The sequence below is a fragment of the Bipolaris maydis genome (assembly GCF_028858645.1).
Source record: "Bipolaris maydis strain C4 unplaced genomic scaffold PSV08scaffold_4, whole genome shotgun sequence".
Taxonomy (NCBI): domain Eukaryota; kingdom Fungi; phylum Ascomycota; class Dothideomycetes; order Pleosporales; family Pleosporaceae; genus Bipolaris; species Bipolaris maydis.
In genome coordinates, this window is record NW_027093860.1 from 1,409,696 (window position 1) to 1,428,790 (window position 19,095).

At 51.5% G+C, this 19,095-nt stretch overlaps 7 protein-coding genes across 7 annotated transcripts; 4 read left to right on the plus strand and 3 right to left on the minus strand.

The window, feature by feature from the left end:
* PSV08DRAFT_400550 (uncharacterized protein) lies at positions 1–649 on the minus strand. The gene is made up of 3 exons (XM_014224110.2): positions 536–649; positions 265–385; positions 1–163 (listed from the first exon to the last, which is right to left on the minus strand). Exons 1-3 carry the CDS (start codon positions 638–640, stop codon positions 54–56), a joined length of 336 nt encoding a protein of 111 aa, XP_014079585.2. The 5' UTR covers positions 641–649; the 3' UTR covers positions 1–53.
* A 285-nt stretch (positions 650–934) lies between these two features.
* On the minus strand, positions 935–2,361 carry PSV08DRAFT_408600 (DHHC palmitoyltransferase-domain-containing protein). Its single transcript, XM_014224111.2, has 2 exons — positions 2,158–2,361; positions 935–2,110 (listed from the first exon to the last, which is right to left on the minus strand). The coding sequence occupies exons 1-2, from the start codon at positions 2,244–2,246 to the stop codon at positions 958–960; spliced, it is 1,242 nt and encodes a 413-aa protein (XP_014079586.1). The 5' UTR covers positions 2,247–2,361; the 3' UTR covers positions 935–957.
* Positions 2,362–2,502: 141 nt separating this feature from the next.
* On the plus strand, positions 2,503–5,097 carry PSV08DRAFT_360783 (uncharacterized protein). The gene is made up of 3 exons (XM_014224112.2): positions 2,503–2,982; positions 3,035–3,764; positions 3,818–5,097. The coding sequence occupies exons 1-3, from the start codon at positions 2,518–2,520 to the stop codon at positions 5,041–5,043; spliced, it is 2,421 nt and encodes an 806-aa protein (XP_014079587.1). The 5' UTR covers positions 2,503–2,517; the 3' UTR covers positions 5,044–5,097.
* A 185-nt stretch (positions 5,098–5,282) lies between these two features.
* Positions 5,283–6,722, plus strand: PSV08DRAFT_219743 (zinc-finger of the MIZ type in Nse subunit-domain-containing protein). Its single transcript, XM_014224113.2, has 2 exons — positions 5,283–6,409; positions 6,487–6,722. The coding sequence occupies exons 1-2, from the start codon at positions 5,327–5,329 to the stop codon at positions 6,685–6,687; spliced, it is 1,284 nt and encodes a 427-aa protein (XP_014079588.1). The 5' UTR covers positions 5,283–5,326; the 3' UTR covers positions 6,688–6,722.
* A 1,751-nt stretch (positions 6,723–8,473) lies between these two features.
* Positions 8,474–10,098, plus strand: PSV08DRAFT_199011 (mitochondrial carrier domain-containing protein). Its single transcript, XM_014224114.1, has 2 exons — positions 8,474–9,614; positions 9,671–10,098. Exons 1-2 carry the CDS (start codon positions 8,617–8,619, stop codon positions 9,717–9,719), a joined length of 1,047 nt encoding a protein of 348 aa, XP_014079589.1. The 5' UTR covers positions 8,474–8,616; the 3' UTR covers positions 9,720–10,098.
* Positions 10,099–10,334: 236 nt separating this feature from the next.
* Positions 10,335–15,968, minus strand: PSV08DRAFT_369748 (f-actin-capping protein subunit alpha; the record flags this gene model as incomplete). The annotated part of the gene is made up of 7 exons (XM_066093164.1): positions 10,335–10,815; positions 10,886–11,168; positions 11,638–12,406; positions 12,464–13,599; positions 14,054–14,836; positions 14,930–15,342; positions 15,937–15,968. The coding sequence occupies 7 exons, from the start codon at positions 15,966–15,968 to the stop codon at positions 10,335–10,337; spliced, it is 3,897 nt and encodes a 1,298-aa protein (XP_065949458.1).
* On the plus strand, positions 15,662–17,856 carry PSV08DRAFT_400557 (uncharacterized protein). The gene is made up of 5 exons (XM_014224119.1): positions 15,662–15,979; positions 16,390–16,455; positions 16,501–16,589; positions 16,639–17,618; positions 17,666–17,856. The coding sequence occupies exons 1-5, from the start codon at positions 15,974–15,976 to the stop codon at positions 17,716–17,718; spliced, it is 1,194 nt and encodes a 397-aa protein (XP_014079594.1). The 5' UTR covers positions 15,662–15,973; the 3' UTR covers positions 17,719–17,856.
* The last annotated feature ends 1,239 nt before the right edge of the window (positions 17,857–19,095 follow it).

Below are 19,095 nucleotides of genomic sequence, written 5' to 3' on the forward strand. Positions count from 1 at the left end.
AAAAAAATCCCTCTTCACCTTTATCTAACCACTCTAATTTTCTTCCCCTTTTCTCACCCTTCAATCCCCAAATGATCAACCCTCTTCGCCTTGACTTCCCTCTCCTCCGCATTCGCAGCCGCACATGCATGCCCTTGAGCCCTGGCAACCCCACTTGCTTCACCTGCATTACACACACCCATTAGCCTCTATTATAAAAATCAACCCATTTTTTTCCTATTGTAGCTTAAGAAAACAACAACAAGAAGAGAGAGAATTGCATACCTCTATCCCACCTCTCCTCCTCCGTAACAGTGTCCCCATTCGCTTCCTGGCGCGTACTCTTTTTCGACTTTGAACTGAAAGCGCCGGAGAGAGCGGCGAAGAGGTTGAGGTTTAGACCTGCCTATTTCATTTTTTGCTTCATGTTAGATTTTCCTTTTTTTCTTGTCGATGAATTGTGGGGGGGGGGGGGGGGGGGGGAGGGATTTTGACCAAGGTTGCTATTGAGGAAAAGGGGGAAGCGAGGCCAAGAGGTAGAAGGGGAAAGACTCACAGATGCATTTGCGCTCGCAGTCCTCTCATGGACTTGAGTTGCACTGTCTTGGTGGCGCTGCTGGACTTGATTTTGATTGTTTTGTTTGGAGAGGGCTTGAGTCATTGTGTTTGATTCTTATCTTTCTTTATGGAGACGGTGATGTGTGTTTGGCTTGATGAGATTCAAAGAAACTAGTGTGCTTTGTGTTACAAGCAAGTACGCTTGGTAGATAAGTTGCTTTGTATGTTGCCCTGGTGGTTGGTGGCTGTGAGAAGGCGACGAGCATGACGTCACGCATCGCAAGGGTGTACTAGCAGGTTTTGATGCAGATGCGTGAACGCGTAAAGGGTCTGGGGTAAGCAGCAAGGATGGTTAGGTGGGGAGCCTCACTACATGGAAAGATGGGCAGATGGATACTTGCAAGGTATATGGTTGTTGTATTAGTTCACTAGTACCTCTAAGATATTGTCCCAGAAGCCCAAGTCGTATACATTCTCCACTGCAGCTAGATTCCACACACGCTCAAAGCTGTCTTCTTTAGCGACGGATTTGATTCGACTAGGTAGCGATTTTGGAGGTTGCCCGGTTCGTGTTCGAATGAGAACATGCCTGCTCTCTAGAGGCCATGTGGTGGGCGGTTCCTCGTCATCTGTTGGGCTACGGTACTGCTGCATCGTGTCCTCGCGCCGGTGACCGAGAAAAACAACACCATCTGCCATTTCATCACGCCAGTCTGCCCATTTTGAGCTCTCGTTTGTTGTCATGCCCGCCCAGATGAGGTAGATGTGGTAGGTGAGGAGACCTAATGGAAGCGGCCATGTGAGAAGCGCGAGTAGGCCGACTCCGGATCCGCGAATACCACCGACGTCCAGGTATATGCTCGTGTACATGAGGAAGTAATGCATCTTTCGGTCAAGATACGCACTCCAGCTCTTAGAGTCGGCACCAATCTTGGGTTTGTATCTATACCAGCTCTCGTACTTTAGGTACTGCTTTAAGACCATCGGAGAGAGAGCATAGTAGGCTAGGTATGCTCCAAAGGCAATAAGGATACTTGTTGAAAACAAGAGAGCTAGGAACCACTTGTAATTGCCCCGGCCTAGGCAGTTGTTCACCCATATGCAATGATGATCCATTCTCGAGACGCAGGTTTTGCATATGCTGCAATGTTTGCTCCGCGCAGGCTTCAGGAACTTGCAAGTCCGACACTCGGTGCCAGGGTAGTACAGCACCCTATCGTACGGATAGTGCCGCATCTGCTCGGCGTGATTCGCTGCATTTATATATGTTTGGTCGTTTCTTTTCGCACTTAGGTACAGAAAAATGTACGGCTGTGGCAGCATGACAAAGGCGAAGAGCTTGTGGTGCAGCCCAATGAGATGCCACACAGCGGGCAGAAACATGACGGCGCATGCAGTAACCAAGCCGAGAAAGAAAATTACGACGAGTGGATGCTTGTCGTACATAAGATAGTGGCCCAGGCGGGAGCCACCGTTGGTGATGCGGCCATTTGTGAGAGCGATGTCGACCCTTCGAAATGTCGAAGGGATATGAATAAGGAAGAGACGGTTGAGGAAGCCAATGGGTGTATTTCTAGACTTGTTAGAGGCAATCTTGTCACTCGCGCATAGCGTAGGTACCTAAAAGCTGGCAGCCGCCCGAAAAAGGCTATGAAGGTAACAAGGGACACTGTGACAGTGAAGATGATGATCGTGCGAGCGACAGTCATGATGGGGGAAGGACAGATTGTAATAGGTGTCGCATGGCGGAGTAAAGAAGGAAGAAATTTCAAAATTATTGTCGCATCATTATCACGATGTGTTGTGGTCTACCAAGCCGTATGTGTGCAAGGGATCGTGGGGGAACAGGCTGAAGGGACTACGCGGCTGTCGACACCTGACCCCGCGTGAATCCTCCGTCACATGTGAGCGCGTCTCGTCACAGCTCAACTAGTAACGCGTCGACTCACCACCACCTAGCGCGACAGTGACAACCCGACCATGGCCGCATCTGTTGTGTACAACGATGTCAAAGAGGGATTCGACTTCGAATCCGGCGGAAACTTATTCGCAGGTAAAAAATTCTGGGTCGCGCAGCGCGTACCGACGCGGAACCGCCTACTGGATGAGATCAAGGCCAATGGCGGAGAGATTGTGCTGCTGGAGAAGAAGGCCGACTATATGATTGCCGATCACTTCCGAAGAGATTGTCCACCGGGTTCGATCTCATACGAGTTTGTCACCAAGTCAATCAAGAATGGAGAACTGTGCGACCCCAAAAACCATCCAGCTGGTCCGCCGTTGGGCGAGGTGCGAGAACCGGGAGCCATCCACCAGCCTACCAAGAGCGGGAGGACGCCATACACAGCAGAAGAAGACAGAATACTCTACAAATGGGCACATGAAGCTGAGTCAAGCGGTAGCCCTGTGAGTGGGAACAAGATTTACCAAGAATTGGAGCAGAAGGTACACGCAAACAAACAAGTCTGGCACGAGTACGTCTGCTAAACCAATATAGTACCCGCAACACACATGGCAATCATGGCGCGATCGCTATCTCAAGCAACTCCGAAACCGCCCTCCATCTGCCTTCAGCTTACCCGACAATGCTCCTCCGTCTCCCTCGTCTGACCAAGCCAATAAACGTACGCCTCCAGCCGCATCGTCTTCCAGCACCAACAGACAACATACATCTAAACAGGAGCAGGAACCGACTGCGAAGAAACCCAGTGCCAAAAAAGACTATAGTGTCATTGAGCTGGAAGGACTTTTTACTACGGATGATTGGCTAGAGCTCTACGCCTTTGCGGATACAATTAGTAGCCTAGAAATGAGCGACGAGTATGATTCGGCATGGGAAAAATGGGCAGAGCAGCAGGACAATCAAACCGCTGTACAATGGCGGCAGTACTTTGAAAAGGTGGTTCGTCCGCAATGGCTCATCGATCCAGTGTCAAAAAGGGAAAGGGTCAAGAGAAAAGTCGAGAAGAAGCATGATGAAGACAACCACAACCAGAGTCAATCAATCAGCCAACCGTTTTCTCAATCGATCAAACCAGAGGAAGAAGCTGCGCAGTCCACAGTCCCAGTAGAGGGCGATACACCAGTGCAGACACCAGGTTTTAACAATGAACGCTTCGAAGAATTGATTAATAACGAACACAACAACAAAGTCCCATCAGCCTACAAGTTCTTTGCCCGTGAAAAGAAGCAAGAAACTTTGAATGCACATCCTGGTAGGGGTTACAGTAAGTGTCTATGTATCTGTTGTTGATGCAGTCATGATTGATCTACATTTTAGCTGCACTACATATCGTCTTAATAAATCAATGGTCCTCTCTCTCGATAGAAGAGAAAGCACCATATCTGGCTATGGATAAAAAAGCTACTGCGCAAGCCTCGGAAGAGACTGAAAACTCTACCAAAACAGCACAAGCACCTACGAGATCCCCATCTTCAAAAGCTCAACACGAGTCCCCTAAATTCCATGTTGAGAAAAACGAGCAGTTTATCAAGCGATCACGAGAAGATGATGAGACAGAAGAGCAGGATGAAGAGATTGAGTCACCTCGACTTATCAAACGACGGAAAAGCGGAAGTGCAACGCCCACCAAGAACAACATATTAGAGACGCCAACCGAAAAGACTGGTACCCAACAGCAGCCACTGGAGATTTCATCGTCTGCAGACTCACAGGACACAATTCAGTCAAAGTCCATCAAGGAGCAGGTTAGGCCAGATATACCCGACTCTGTAGAAGATGACGAGGCCACCATGGTTGAGCTGGATAGGCAGGGTGCAGAAAAGGAAGTGGAGAGTATCGAGTCGGACGAGTCTCTAGATATACATCATCTGCGTCAACCACCAGGTTACGAAACAGGTTCAGAAGATGATCTACTTTCAAACACGCCAACACCACGAGCCACGCGCCAGAAAGTGTCAAATTTCGATACTCAGGCGATCCTATCCTCACCTAGTCAAGACGGGTTTCCGCGCTCAATTGGCTTTGCTCAAGAACCGAATTTTCAACAGGAGCTACTGTTTTCATCGCCTCAGATTCCAGGATCTGATGCGTCCACCACACAATCGATGGAAGAGTTTCGCCGCTCCCTCCCGGAAGAGGATGCGGGTGAAGCCACTTACCCTCAATATCCACCCCAACCTCTCCGCTTATCCTCTTCTCCAGCACCCTCTACTAGCTCGGGCGACCCCGACCCACCGCTCAACGCCGAAGAAATCAACGAATTCTATGACGAGCAAAATGCCCAAGGGTTTCCCAACGATTTCATCAGTGCAGCGCTCAAACGTACAGGCTTACGTCCCGAGCTTGCTGTCAAAGTGCTCGATGCGTGGAAGCAGGGCAAGCCTCTGCCTAATGAAAGGGGTATATGGAGCAAGGAGGACGATACGGCTGTAGAAAGTGGAGATGGGGTTGAATTAGCTAAGCTAATAAGGAAGCATACAGACGACGGCTGGGGTGGGGTTACTGAGCGTATAGTATTTTTAGAGGGATATCGAAGTCGATGAAGAGGGAATTTCAGAGTGGGATTGTGATTCTCTGAGTAATGCAGTTCTTTCCTTCATCTTGAAAGCTGCAGTGAATTAGTACCCTTCTTCACCTGCTTTGTGTACTACAGGTCCATTAAACCTTTCCAGCTGCAGAAACAAATGTCCAAGTACATGGCTTGATGATCATGTGACTTGGCGAAGGCGCTATTGCTGCGCTAAATTACGGACGCGTCCCCCGCATCCGTGTCACATTTTCGTGCGGATCAAAGCGTCTTCTGTTTATCATTTTAAACAATTCCACATGTCGTCTCGTAACAGACAATCAACGGCTCGACCGACTGCCAGCCGCCAGTCTGGAGTGTTTACCCCAAGCCGCAATGCTGTTGCCGACACACTTCCACCGTACAAGAAGCCGTCTCACCCTCTTGATACCGAGGCGACCCGCGCCCTGCGCGAACTGCAGGGCCGCAGTTTAAACGACGTCAAAAGACACAGCAAGCAGGCTGCTTCCGCCATCACTGCCAGCGCCGAGAACGTCAACGATATTCTGCGCGATCATGCCGAATACATAGCACGACGGAGGAAGAAGTGGGATGCGGGCAAAAACCTGGAGGATAGAGACATGGAGGAGCGAGACATGGAGGAATTGAAACTGAAAGTAGAAGAAGCCACTGCGAAGCTGGAAGAAAGCATGCGTGCAGTCATCGACTCCGGGGTTGCGGCGCAGAGAATTGATGATACGCTTGATTGGCTTAGAACCCATGCACCTATAACGTTAGAAGAAGAATACCGCACCCAAATGACGCAGCGAGAAACGCAGCGACAATCACAAAGTCAAACAGGCACTCAGCGGCGTACCCGAAACGTTGACGGAGATGGAGACACTGAGATGGATGAAGGCCCTACGCCCGGCCCGACCCCTATTGATGGGTCTCGAATAGCTCTCACCGGTGCAAGCGAATTATTTGCCTCGCGTGTGCAACGCGAAAAGGACGCCTATACATCACTTTCCCTTACGGCACGCTATGCTCGCAACAACGAATACCGCGACTTCAAGCGAATAGTACATGATGCAAAGTACGGGGACAGTGGTCCTGTCTTGGGCCACGAAGATACTTGGTTCACTGAGACTGGATCACCAGCGCCAGGAATCACCGATAGCACACAGCGCGGTGATTTCGATGACGATGATGACATTGTCGTAGACCGAGCTACTATCAGCACGCGATGTCCAATTACGTATCAGCAGTTCAAAGAGCCTTACTCAAGCAATAAGTGTCCGCATACTTTTGAAAAGAATGCAATTCTCGAGATGATTCGGCGAGGTCCTCACAGAATCGGGCAACAAAAAGCAGTTGACTGTCCAGTCACCGGATGTAACCAGGTAAGCATGGCTTCCTCTGTTTTGTTTGATTGTTGAGTGCCATCCGGGTGAATGTTTATGCTGACAATTTCGGCCAGATGCTCACGGAGACCGACTTGCACTCGAACAAAGTCCTCATCCGCAAGATCAGACGTATGCAGGAAGCTGAGCTTGCAGAAGCCGAAGAAAGTTCCGAGGATGAGATGCAAGCGCCTAGTTCGGACAAGCAATCTCAGCCAGTCCCGTCAGGTAGTGCCGGGGACCGAGGTGATACTAGCGACGGAGAACTGTCAGCTTGAGGCTCAGATGGGAGGACGCACTGATACCCGCAGATCTGTGATGAATAGTCCATAAATGCATGAGGCGTTGAGATTGTCAAGTTGCTGCCCAAGTCCAGCGCCACACTCACCTGCCGGTAAACGACCCGTTCTTTTCTTGTACAGCGATATTCCTCCAATAAAGTTGTCGCAAACCTTTGTGAAGGTGTTACTTCTGCAGACAAGCCGATGTTGCTGTATCCTCGGCTTATCCGACCGCTTCCCCGGATAAACAAAACGACTTTTCCTTTTGTTGACGGACCTGGGCTCGGAAAACCGTGCATCTAGACATCAATGAAAGACCCACCGTGGTTTCGATTGGGGCCAGCAGAATCTCGGTGCTTATCGTCAGAAGCAAATGTCTACGGCCGCGGATACCTCTCGGGTACGTTCAAGCGCGCAGCTACAGCCGCGCAGAAAGCATTTTTTGTTTGAACGGCTCACAAGTACGGGAAAGACCCTGCGTTTGACCCAAACCGGCGTGACCCTTTTGCTCCAAGCAGATGCGCAAAAGGCGGTATATCAATAAGTACTCGAAGCGACTCAAAAAGCACTGTGCATGCCATGCGCGGCTGGTAAGAACGATGCACGGTTGTCGTTCGCGATTGTCGAAGAGGCGATTAGGGCGCAGAAAAGCGCGCTGAGGTCACATTGCCTACAACTAGGTGAGGACCTGACATGGAGCTTATGTACGGTGATGTACTGCTACAGGTGGTCGTTGGCATGTGACAGGGCGTGTTTGCGAGGGATGGATTGGCCGAAGGTGGCTGCTATGACAGACGTCATTGCTCGTGATTATGTACAGCATAGTAGCGGTTCCGCACACGGGGGAACGGAAAGACGTGGAGGATAGCGTGCCTGAAGATCTGACTGAACCCTTTGACCCGGAGACAGGCATAGATCCCCGAAAGCAACCGTCGGGGAGAGACGGACAAGAGGTTGGGTCCGACAGGCGACACAAGCGCCTCCAGCTTTTGCTGCTCCGCCATGGCGTTGAGGCGTGTGAGGCAGGCGACCATGGCATCAGAGCACAGGTAACCCGTCAGGCTTGATTGGGCGGGCAGCCATGGAAATGCGCATAACATCAGCTCTCCATGTCAGTGGCTCGCTGGGTAGCACGGCGATGCGGGGAAAAGGCCGTTCAACCCCTCAGTTCATGGCACCAGTGGACTGACTTGTTGACAATACGTAGACAGTCGTGCTATTTCTGACCTCTTCACTTCTCTACTGAACCTTCAGCCTCGTTTGTCTTCCTCACATTCTCAGCACCTCCTGTTGCAACATTGTTGAAGCATTGAAGCCGGCCGTCCAACGCACGTACGCCATAGCACGCATCCACTTCCAAGCCCGCCCGACCCACACCCCACTCGTCTCCTACTCGGTCCGGGACATCCACCTCCGCACAGACTCCATAGCACGAGGTACGCCCCAACACCCTTTCTTCTTATTCACCGACATGTTGTGCCCCTTCGTGACGGCGCGGGTATGATCGGAAAGAGGAGGGCCACTGCACACGGAGACGTTTTCCGTCACAAGCCCACTTTGAATGTTTACTGTGCGTTGGGCGCAAACTGTACATCCATGTCATAGCAGGCTAGCTAGCCTTGACAATGTCCACGGCCGCGGCGCATACCGTCTGGAACCTGTATTGCAACATGAGGCTCTTGCAAGTGGCTTGGAGCCACAGGCGCGCGTCATGTCGTAGTTTCATCGTCCCTGGACATATAGTTAGATGGCGGTCTCCTTCGTCGACTTTTCCAACTTCAGTCCTCTCCTATATTGCTTTCCCCGTTTGATCATTTCAGCATAGCGCAGCGTTATACCCAACAGCACTACCCTTTCATATCATCACCCCATTCACACACGAAAAATCCTTGGAATTAGGACTCCGTGCAGTTGCTGACGCCTGCCATGTCAACTACGACAGCCACCTCCCATACCTTTAAGATGCCTGCTGCCCGCGCCCTCGAAAACGCAAAGCAATCCTCAGAATCAGTCCTCAGCGACGCATCCTCCGCCATGTCCAAAGCAGCCGAGAACCCCAGGAAGGCGACTTCAGACTTTCTTCACACACCGTTCATGCGTGCAGCACTACCGTTTATAAACGGCGGCATTGCAGGCATGACGGCTACGACAGTCATCCAGCCCGTCGACATGGTCAAAGTACGTCTCCAACTCGCGGGTGAAGGAGTCAAAACCGGCCCCAAGCCCACACCCATCAGCGTGCTCCGGGATATCGTTGCACAGGGCAAAGTGCTAGATCTCTACACGGGACTCAGCGCCGGCATCTTACGCCAAGCCGTGTACACGACTGCCCGGCTCGGCTTCTTCGACACCTTCATGAAGACCCTAAGTGCACGGGCAAAGGAAAACGGCACTTCAATCGGCTTCAAGGAGCGCGCAGGCGCTGGTCTCGCAGCCGGCGGTCTCGCCGCCATTGTCGGCAACCCCGCTGACCTAGCCCTCATCCGCATGCAATCCGACGGCCTCAAACCCGCCGCCCAGCGCGCAAACTACACTTCGGTCATCGACGCCCTGGTGCGAATAAGCAAGGCTGAAGGCGTCACCCGCCTCTGGGCCGGCAGCTACCCGACCGTCGTGCGCGCCATGGCCCTCAACTTTGGGCAGCTCGCCTTCTTCTCAGAGGCAAAGCAGCAGCTGCAGCATACCAGCCTGTCGAGCCGCTCGCAGACGCTGACGGCTAGCGCTATTGCCGGTTTCTTTGCTAGTTTCCTCTCCCTCCCCTTTGACTTTATGAAGACGCGCCTCCAGAAGCAGACGCGTGCCCCCGATGGAACGCTGCCCTACAAGGGCATGTTTGACTGCTTCAAGAAGGTCGCCAAAGAGGAAGGCCTGCTCAGGTTCTATCGTGGCTTTGGAACCTACTATGTGCGCATTGCGCCGCATGCGTAAGTTCCCTTCCCTACGTTTACTCTGGAATATTCCAACTAACGAAAACTAATAGTATGGTTACTCTCATCGTCGCTGATTACCTTGGTTTCATCACCAAATAAGTTTCCTGTTGCCCCTTTTTTTTTCACCTCTCTCTCTCTCCATCGCCGAACGCTACGGGAGATATATATCAACTTTCTCTTCTTTCACGACTTCGAATATTCTCACGCAAAGGGTCTTTCAACCCACGTGTATACAGGAACCTAGAATCGGTTCGTTTGGCGTTTTTCTTTTCCTTTTGTCGTCAGGGTGGTGGTAAGGAGAGAGAGAGGAAGACAGAGACAGGCTTGTTCGTCTCTCTCTCTCTCTCTCCCCTCAATCAGCGGGGCGTTCTTTTGTTGGTTTCTGTCGATCTTCACGATCTGAGTCATGTCTTTTTCTCGTTTGCATTTATGTATATGCGTATGACACCCATTTTGCTCAAATCAAAAAACCTAATCTGGAACTATTGCTGTGTTGTGAAGCAAATTTGACTTCTACTATTTGCGGAGAAAAATATTACTAATCATGTTACGTTCCTCTAGCATGATTGAGGTATACTGATGGATAAACCAAGGACAGCTTGTCATTCATACGCATTCAATACTTCATTTCTGCTAGGTATATCGCTACGAATCGCCCCCGCCCATTGACAAACCCTCCTGACAAACTATCGTTGTCTGTGCAAAATCACCTTTCTACCTCCTTCCACCACCAATATCCTGACCCAACCTATACCCACTAATCTTCTCCCACTCAATCTTCTGCCTGGTAATAGGAAGCTGTCTCCTCAGCGACTTGAACGCGCCCTCACTCAGACTAGCAAACGCCTTGTTCAAATCCTCCTGGTACTTCTTCTCCTCCGCCGCAATCTTCCTCACGACCTCCGGTCCACTAGCGCCGCTACCATTAACACTGACCTCCTTGGTGGTAAGCAGGCGCACATTTCCGTCTTCGTAGTAGTGCACGTCGACTTTTATGCTGCCTGTGATGCTGCCCGAGGACGAGTCGTAGATGTATGAGCTGCGCCAGCGGCCGTTCCAGTAGTTTGTGGGCGAATACTTGTTTGCGACGGTGATGATGGCGAAGTTGGAGGATGAAGGGATCGGGTATACGCCGTGCGAGGACTTGGGGTAGTGTTCTGCGGCGTGTGTGCTTAGGGCTTTGTTAAGGCTCTTGCTGAGGTGAGGGGTTAGCATGTTGCCATCTCTTTGGGCACCATCGCCTGAAGATGCAGAGGTATACGTACAGAAGATCGTCGTTGGAAGTTTCCACAACGTAGCTCTGCACGGCGCTTGCCTTGCCAGTGACATGGTCGAAATCGAACGAGCTCTGCGTGTCAATGTCGTAGTACCTGCCGTCGCCCAGCGAGTTGTACTGGCTGACTAGGACCTCGGTGCTTCCACCAGGGAGCTTGGTCGTAGCGAATTGCTCTTCGTTGTACTTTTGGAATGCGGGAGAGAGCTCGTTCTGCACAGAGTCGTCACCGAGGATTGACTTGATTGCTTTGGTGACATCCGCGAGCTGTATTGCTGGTCAGTTGGTGCTGTAACACGAGCGATATTCAGTAACAATGGGGAATATACCTCACCCGGCGGCGCGCTGTCGATAAAGGAAGAGAGGGCTGCTGTTCGTGACATTTTACGGTTGTTTGGTCCAGCAATTGCTTGTTGTGTTGGCACAGTTGCGGGCGCACGTCGAGGGCGGAGGAGCCTAGCGGGGCGGGGTCCAGCGGGAGTGCAGGGGCCACCCGTCACTCTACGTACACGCAGAGCAGATGCAGAACCTATAATGCGCCAGACGCTTGGTGATAGCATGAAAGATAATACATGGGTATCTATTCAAAACAAAAAAAAGCTTGTGGAAGAATGAACTAATCATGTGCGTTCAATCCCTCTTGCCCTCAACACCGTGCCAGAAATAAAGCTTATACCGTGTACTCCCCGTATTTTGTAAAACACCGCATTTTGCGCACCTACTCGATGCTCATCTTCATCAAACCATCACTCGTGTCAGTCATGCCTTGTAGGCCTATCCTCTTTGGCCCCAACGTAGGCGTCATACTCATACTGCCTCCGCTATTTGAGCGCTCACCATACGAGTGCCCACTGATAGATGTTTCTCTGCTTGCTTTGGCGCTTGTTCCCCACAGGTTTCCGTCCCGCTGAGCCGGCGACTGAGAAATGACAGGACTATTATGAACGCTGACGCCTGGCGAGACGGCACGGCGTTTGATTGAGGCTTCATCAAAGTCGTCATCTCGCCGGCGTTTATTTGACTTCTTCAGCGCTTCCGCTGCTGTTGGGGGTTGCATCGGCCCGGGTGTGGATGCCCGAGATGCTCCACCGTTGGGGCCGATGATTGGCGAATCCATGTTCATGTCTTCACTCATTGCTGATGATTCCGCTCGAGGACAGGATGGCGGAGGAGTGTGAGCTGCACGTTGATTCCAGAAGCCATTGCTTGTTGAATTTCGGCCAGCGCTATGCAGACTACCAAACACACCAAACAATCCCTTGGTGTTGGCGTTATCGAGACTCATGCTGCTTTCGTCACCTTCTTCCGGTACTCCTTCCAGTGGTCCATCCAGTCCAGGAACGGCAGGTAGAAGGCTAGGCGAGGATTGGGCGGTGACCGAAGTCCTTTCCTGGTCTACATCACTTTCTCTTACTTGCCGTATGATTTCGGCTTCGCGGCGGAACTCGCTATCTACGGGTGCCGCCTCTTCGAATAACTCGGCTCTGATACGGCCAAATTGTCTCGATTTCGGCTGGTCAAGTTAGCATGTTTAGCTCTAGTAGTAAGATGAAAGTAGAAAGCAACGTACAAGCAAGTTGCCTCTCCGCGTTACCGCCCGTCTCACCACGCCAGGAGTCTGAGGTAAATTGACAGCTTCATCGCCACTATCATTACCAGATGATATGTGGAGGTCGTTGGCAAAAAGTGATAAGCTCTCTCTCCGGGAGCCTGCCTTGCGTATTGCTGCTTCTCGGGCAAAATACCCACCTTCCTTACCATTCGGCGGTGACCCTGGGCCGGGACTGGCCATTGAGCTATGCCCACTGGCTGAGCTCGAACTTTTCCTACTTCGGCCCTTGCGCAGCCTAGCGCGATGCATGCTTGCAAAGTTGGGTTGTGCCCCGGGGGAGAAGAGGTTTGCCCAGATCCCGTTGTTGCCTGAGCCGAGACCTGGAAACAAGACATTGGTCTTAGCCTGTGGTGTCGTGATCATAGGGTCGTCGTGATCATCAGGGTCTAACGGGTCCACTTCGTCTGAAGAACTGCTCGAGTCTTCAGATCCCATCATGTTAATGCTGCCAACCGAGCTCGAAGGTGCCGTCCTATCCCCATGGCTCCATCCACTCCCGTGCATGCTCACGTTGGGCGATTCCATAAGCATCGAGTTGGAACGAGGCTTCCGCGGTGGTATCTTGATGCCCTTTTGCGTGATGGTTGGCGAGGAGTCGGGGGACGACTGGTCAGGGAGCGTCGAGTGATGGAGATTGGTACAGGCTCGCGAGAACTCGGCACCACGGGAGCGGCGGGGCAGGACGGACCCAGGGGAGGCATACGTGTTGCGCGCATCTAGTTGCGGTGAGAGAGGCACACGCGCAGCAAAGTGGGCGGGGCTAGGCATGTGCGACTCTCTTGGGGGCATCTGCAGAGAGAGGCCTCTGGAGAGGAAGTCGGGGCGGCGAGGGGTGCTGGGGCTGGCATCGATGGTGTGGTCGTCCTTTGACATGCGTGCGGATTCATGGATTTTTGGCGATGGCTCAAGACGGGGTGTGCTGTCGGAGAGAGACCGTGCTTTGGGCGACTGCGTCTTTGGTGGTGTTGTCACTACCTGCGACGCCATTACGGCGCCTTCGCGGTCACCGGGTTCGCGTCTGCTAGTGGTATCTGGAGTCGTCGTGGCCGTCAACATTGCAACCAGGGAAGAAGAAGGAGGGTTCTGCAGGGCGACTGGCGAGACTCATTATATTAGCGAGGCGCTGTGAACAAGAATGAACCTTGGTTGTGATTGATACGCCCGGCCCGCCTCGCTCGACGTCAATGTCACCACAGCGGGGCGGCTGCTAATCAGGGCCTACTATCGTCACGTGCCAGCCACAGACAACCTCACCCTCTGTTCCCTGTGTTGGTGCCTTATCCAGCACCCGGCGACATGCTATCTCCATCGACCCCCGGCGACAAACTCTAATTGAGCATCTCACCATATCCGTATTCCCAAAGAGTCATTACCGCGCTTAGATCGCTAACAGATCATCGTCTCGCATGTGCCCGTTGCCCCAACCACACCCCTAAAAGTTCACGATACCCTCCACCCACTCAACGTCTTCCCATGTCGCTTCCCATATGTTGTGAATCACCATGAACCTCTCCTTGCCATTCCGCTTCATCGTACCAATGCATCGACACATTCGCCCTTGCTGCATCAGCCGTCTGCTGTCATATTCGAACAACGGCACCGCCTTCCAGATGACTGCATCATAAGCGCCCTTCACATAAGGGGGCTTGGCGTGGAAAAGATCGCAAAAGGTAAAGTGTTGCTGTTTCTCAGTTCGCTCTGAAGCAAGCACTCTGGCATATAGTTCAATGAGCATCTGTTGTCCTGCCTTTGATGCTTGATGGGCCTGATTGATTGCTTCACCAATCCGGAAACATGTTCTGAGTACTATATTTGACGAAAGGCCTATGATAGGCGAGCGGTCGCGAGCTGGTTTCGGGAATGGAGATCTGACAATCGGCGTCCGAGCATTTGCAGATCCCCCATCGCCGGTGACAGCCAGTAGACGGGTAGTTAGAGTGACTGGAGATACGAACTTCTTACGAGTGTGCTGAGAGGTGTTGATAGCAGGCGCTTCTTCAGGTGCATTTTCATTACAGTTGTCACCAGCGTGCCTCTGTTCATTGTCCGTAGGATAGGACTTTGCAGGTGAGTCTGAGATGTTGTGAGGGATGTCGAAACATGTCCCATCAAAACCTGAAGCTAGAATGAGTAATTCATCGTCTGTCATGTCGAACTCATAATCATCGCTGGTGGTAGTTATGCCATCGTTGTTCCGACAAAGCACGTTGCTGACGTCAGTATCCGGATATATACCGATTATGTCGTCTTCCCCTCGATCAGGCAGTGACAAACAAGAATTCCCAGCATGTAGTGCTTTCGCCGCGTCTTGACTATTCATTCGCACAGTTTCTGAGTCAAGAGTGCTCATCGGAGTTACATGCGAAACTTCAGGTTGAGCAAAGTATGACTGGGGCAAAGTGTGGTTGTCGATGATTGATCTACTGTCATTTGAGTCATAGGTATCCTGCGAAGATTGAGTGCTGTATAGGGTAGGTGCAGGTGTCGATGCTGCAGGTCTGCCTGGAGGCTCTCTTGTGCGGGAGCTACGCTGTATAATCTTGTCATCCGCCCGTCGTACACGCTTTCGCTCAGACTTGACTAGTCGACCGTCTGGTTTTGCTGGCCGTGGTGCATAGTGCTTGAGATGATCTGGCTCAATGGTGCTGCCCAAGCCGAGGTATCGAGCAACATTTGGATTGTGCTGCCGTCGCGGGCTGCTGATCGCCCTTGATGAGGCTGGGTTCGGCCGGACTGATGTGACCGCCGATGATTCGGGCGTCAAGAGCTGTTCACGATGTACCGGCCCATGGTTGATTGCTGTAAATCCAGAAGAAACCTGAGGCAGGTGAGATTGCCTACAGGCTTCGTGTTAGTTTGCAATGGTGAAAGACAGGGAGTTTGAAGTGATGAATGCACGCATTTCGGGCTTCTCACGCGTCATCAATGTTCTTATCTATCACCATCTTAGTCGTTCTTTCACTGCACAGATTATGTTCCGTCTCTGTAGAGTTGATTGCGAGTCAGATGACATGTAGTAGATAGTGAAGATTGGGGCCCAAGAGTTAATTGGGGGAGGGGAGTAGGTAATGGGCGCGTGGGCGTGACTTCCTTACTCAGCCCCCCACTGCGGGGTGACCTGCCTCCGGATCAAGGCAGCGATAGCGTCACTCGCATACCGCGTGTACATACAACATCTTCCCTTCATAGAACACGAGCTCTCCAGCCCTCGGACAACTCTCTTTTCCACACGTTTCGCCTGCACGTATTCTCCCAAGTCCACCCGCTGTTCTATTCTTATCTGTAACACCAGATCCCTACCCCCAAATCAGCTTCCAAACTTCTTCCAAACCGTGGTGAGGAAACTGATTCACCCATCTGTGCAGATCTGCAGCACTTCGTGACAGCAGAAAGAATATTCCATTCACGACTATTTTGCTTTTTTCTTGTACCCAAATATAGCAGCTGTCCATCCCGAGGCCATCGCAAATGCCGGTAAGCTACATTTACATTCAGTCGCATACAAAAATCACCTGAACCCCAGAATTGCCCCCTTTTATCAGCATCCCCGTTCTCATTTTCTGCGCCACTCGTCCCAAATACCCCTTCACTCAGCCATGGTCCCCAAAGTTCAGCGCATCGATGTTGAGCCACTTGTTGCTGGCCAGTCGCCGGGCCGTCCTTCTGTCACCTATCGCTACTATTCATGTGACCCCCAAGCCCTTTCTTCCCCAAAGCAGAGTTTACCCAAATCGGGCAAATTCAAAGTCCTCTCTACTATCAAGGGTCTGCACTATCACAAAGAGCCAGAGACATATGCAGAACTACCCATATCCGAAAACCCCTGCCCTTTATGTTTCTTTGAACACTGTCACAAGTCACTAAAGTCCTGGTTCCGGCAATAGAAGCACGTGTTTTCGGCCGTAACGGTCCAGATTGACCGACTAACGAGCGAGCAATACGAAGAAAATGTAAGTACCACGAACTGCCTGCGTCTGCGACGCTAAGTGGCTTAGGATATCGGTGGAGTTGTCGACCTCATTGAGGTCATCCGCATCCAAGCATCTGGACCAACGGAAGCAGCTCGAGCTTTGCGCAAGAAGCTGTAAGTTCAGAATTGCCCTGGCTGATACTAGGCTCTGACACCACTACAGCAAATATGGCAATGCGCACCGCCAGATACGTGCTCTTGTCATATTGGATGCATTGATTCAGAATGCTGGTACAAGATTCCAAAAGACGTTTGCAGATGAGCCCCTCTTGGAGCGACTTCGTATCTTGGCCAGAGACGATACAGTAGATCCTGATGTACGACAGAAAGCCAATGTCCTGTTTCGCGGATGGGCAGCGGAATACAAAGGAAAACCTGGCCTCGAAAGAATAGCGGCGCTTCACAAGGAGCTTCCTCGAACTAAGCGCCCGCAGCCGCAACAGTCTCGTATAGTACGGCAGCAAGACGCCGAAGCCGCTCGCGAACGTGAGGAGCACTCACAATCTCCTCCTAGAAATAAGTGGTCCGAACCGTCTCAAAGTTCGTCTTCCAGGACGAGTGCTCCTGTTGCACCAGGCCCTAGTACCTCTACCAGTTCTTCATTGTTCAGCAGGAGGGACAAGAAAGACAAGAAGACCAAGCGACAGCTGTTCAATCTCGAAAGAGAGAAGGGACAGATGCTTGAGACTATTGCATCAGCAAACGTTGCTAGTACGAATCTATTGAATGGGCTGCAACTTATCAATCGTGAGCAACAGCGAGTCAGCGAAAATGCGGAAGTCATGCGCCGCTTCGAGACGTGCAAACAACTCCGCCGTCAGATTCTGCGCTATATTCACCTCGTTGAGTCAGAACAGTACATTGGCGGTCTGCTCAATGCCAATGATGAGCTGGTCAAGGGACTAATGGCATTTGAAATCATGGACAAGAGCATTGATGATGACAGCGACAGCGACAACGAGGCAGGCAATGTTTCCGCTGCTGAAGCGGCCATGGCCAACATGGGCATGGATGAGGCACCTCCACCAAAGCCACCGCGACCCACGAGCATCCCTATGCCTTCTCCCGTGGCTAACAAGCAGCGTGTTGAATCGGACAGCGAGCCTGAGGAAGACGAAAACGATCCATTTGGTGATAGCAATGGTGAGCCCCCCACAACCAACACGCTAAGCGGAACTAACTCTCTTCAGCAATCAAGACGCCTTTTGTGGAGAGAGGCCAGCCAACCTGGAGGGATGTGTAGGGTCTTAGATGTAATGCGAAAGTCCATATTTTGCGTCAAGGCACGGTGTTGGGTTCTCTTGATCGTTTTTCGCGATACCATTTCTTATAAGTTCATCAACTGATAGATATGAAAACAAGTCAATTTACTCGAAGCTTGCCACATTCTCTTCCATTCTGCTTCGACGTGTATCCATCTCCGAATGCAAGGGCGTCAGCCACATTCACAGCCACGCGGGTAACGTCATGTCGGCGCTAGCGTCGGCATATCATTGGCCTAGCGCTACGCGCAGCAGCATTGAAGCAGGGCCAGGAAACTGTTATACGACAACCTTAATCTCCCTCTGTTCCCCCCTCTTAAACCACAAACTTGTACTTTCTTCACGTATCTACCTCTCTTTCTTCTATCCTCACCACCAACACTGTAAGTTCTCCAAACGCGCCGTTGCGCCTCCTCAAAGCAACAGCCCAAGGAACTCTCTCTGTCTAACAACGTCATAGCGCAACATCCCTCAACACTTTGCGCCCCTTAGATAACTACTACTTCGTCCTCCCAACCTCTCTCTCTACATCTCAACCTTTATATACCCGAAATTTATTCGCAAGGCCGCAACCATGCCCGCCTCAGCCACCTCGTCCATCGCCTCCACCGCCGGCTCCATCGTCAAGCCCCAGGGCGGCAAATGCAGCTGCATCAGCACCGATGATTGCAGTTGCTGCTGCATTCCTTGCACCGTCATGTAAAAAGCCTTTTCACCGCGGAAAAAAACGTTGTCGAGTCGAGCGTCCAGCGCGCCATGAAGGAGAGGTGATATAAATCAAGGAAAGGGAGTTTTTTTGTTCTGGGGAGAGGGGAGTCAATATTTGAGCGCGCATTATACATACCATGGGTTGCCTTTTTTGGAGTTTGGAAAGATGGGGGAGTGCGGACTTGATGGCTCCTTGGTTGGAATCTCCTGGAGGGGGGTTATTTAGTAGCAATTTTATATTGCAGCTTTTTTTTCCCTTCCACTAGATGTGTCTTGTTGCTTTGCGTGCGTGCGCTGTGTGCTGTATGATCGCGATTAGGTCACGATTGTGTCAATGTTTCTGGGGTTGTTGTGTTTCGTACCTTTTGGCTTGGGACGGGGCTAGATGGAAGTTGATGAAGTTGTACGTGTCGTGTATGACAAGGGAGCGGACTCTATTGGGGAACAAACAATAGGCTTGTGCGTAAAGGACTGGGAAATCCTGATATGAGAGCAAGCAGAGCCTTCAATGCGTGCCAGATAGACTCCCAGGGCGTGAGACCTGGTAATGGTGGCAATGAATGGCGGTTCACACCATAAAGAACCATCTCGAGCATTGCTACTCGTTTGGCTCAATGGCACCCAAGCTCGTATCAGCATAAGTCATACAC

Bases quoted from the DNA above. Each gene is read 5' to 3' on its own strand.
- PSV08DRAFT_400550 (XM_014224110.2), bottom strand. From the start codon at position 640: ATGACTCAAGCCCTCTCCAAACAAAACAATCAAAATCAAGTCCAGCAG. The intron at 386-535 runs GTGAGTCTTTCC...AAAATGAAATAG, and splicing joins CTGCGAGCGCAAATGCATCT to GCAGGTCTAAACCTCAACCT. The intron at 164-264 runs GTATGCAATTCT...TGTGTAATGCAG, and splicing joins GGAGGAGAGGTGGGATAGAG to GTGAAGCAAGTGGGGTTGCC.
- PSV08DRAFT_408600 (XM_014224111.2), bottom strand. From the start codon at position 2,246: ATGACTGTCGCTCGCACGATCATCATCTTCACTGTCACAGTGTCCCTT. The intron at 2,111-2,157 runs GTACCTACGCTA...TAACAAGTCTAG, and splicing joins GGGCGGCTGCCAGCTTTTAG to AAATACACCCATTGGCTTCC.
- PSV08DRAFT_360783 (XM_014224112.2), top strand. From the start codon at position 2,518: ATGGCCGCATCTGTTGTGTACAACGATGTCAAAGAGGGATTCGACTTC. The intron at 2,983-3,034 runs GTACACGCAAAC...AAACCAATATAG, and splicing joins ACCAAGAATTGGAGCAGAAG to TACCCGCAACACACATGGCA. The intron at 3,765-3,817 runs GTAAGTGTCTAT...TCTACATTTTAG, and splicing joins ACATCCTGGTAGGGGTTACA to CTGCACTACATATCGTCTTA.
- PSV08DRAFT_219743 (XM_014224113.2), top strand. From the start codon at position 5,327: ATGTCGTCTCGTAACAGACAATCAACGGCTCGACCGACTGCCAGCCGC. The intron at 6,410-6,486 runs GTAAGCATGGCT...AATTTCGGCCAG, and splicing joins CAGTCACCGGATGTAACCAG to ATGCTCACGGAGACCGACTT.
- PSV08DRAFT_199011 (XM_014224114.1), top strand. From the start codon at position 8,617: ATGTCAACTACGACAGCCACCTCCCATACCTTTAAGATGCCTGCTGCC. The intron at 9,615-9,670 runs GTAAGTTCCCTT...GAAAACTAATAG, and splicing joins GTGCGCATTGCGCCGCATGC to TATGGTTACTCTCATCGTCG.
- PSV08DRAFT_400557 (XM_014224119.1), top strand. The intron at 16,456-16,500 runs GTAAGTACCACG...TAAGTGGCTTAG, and splicing joins GCGAGCAATACGAAGAAAAT to GATATCGGTGGAGTTGTCGA. The intron at 16,590-16,638 runs GTAAGTTCAGAA...ACACCACTACAG, and splicing joins CGAGCTTTGCGCAAGAAGCT to CAAATATGGCAATGCGCACC.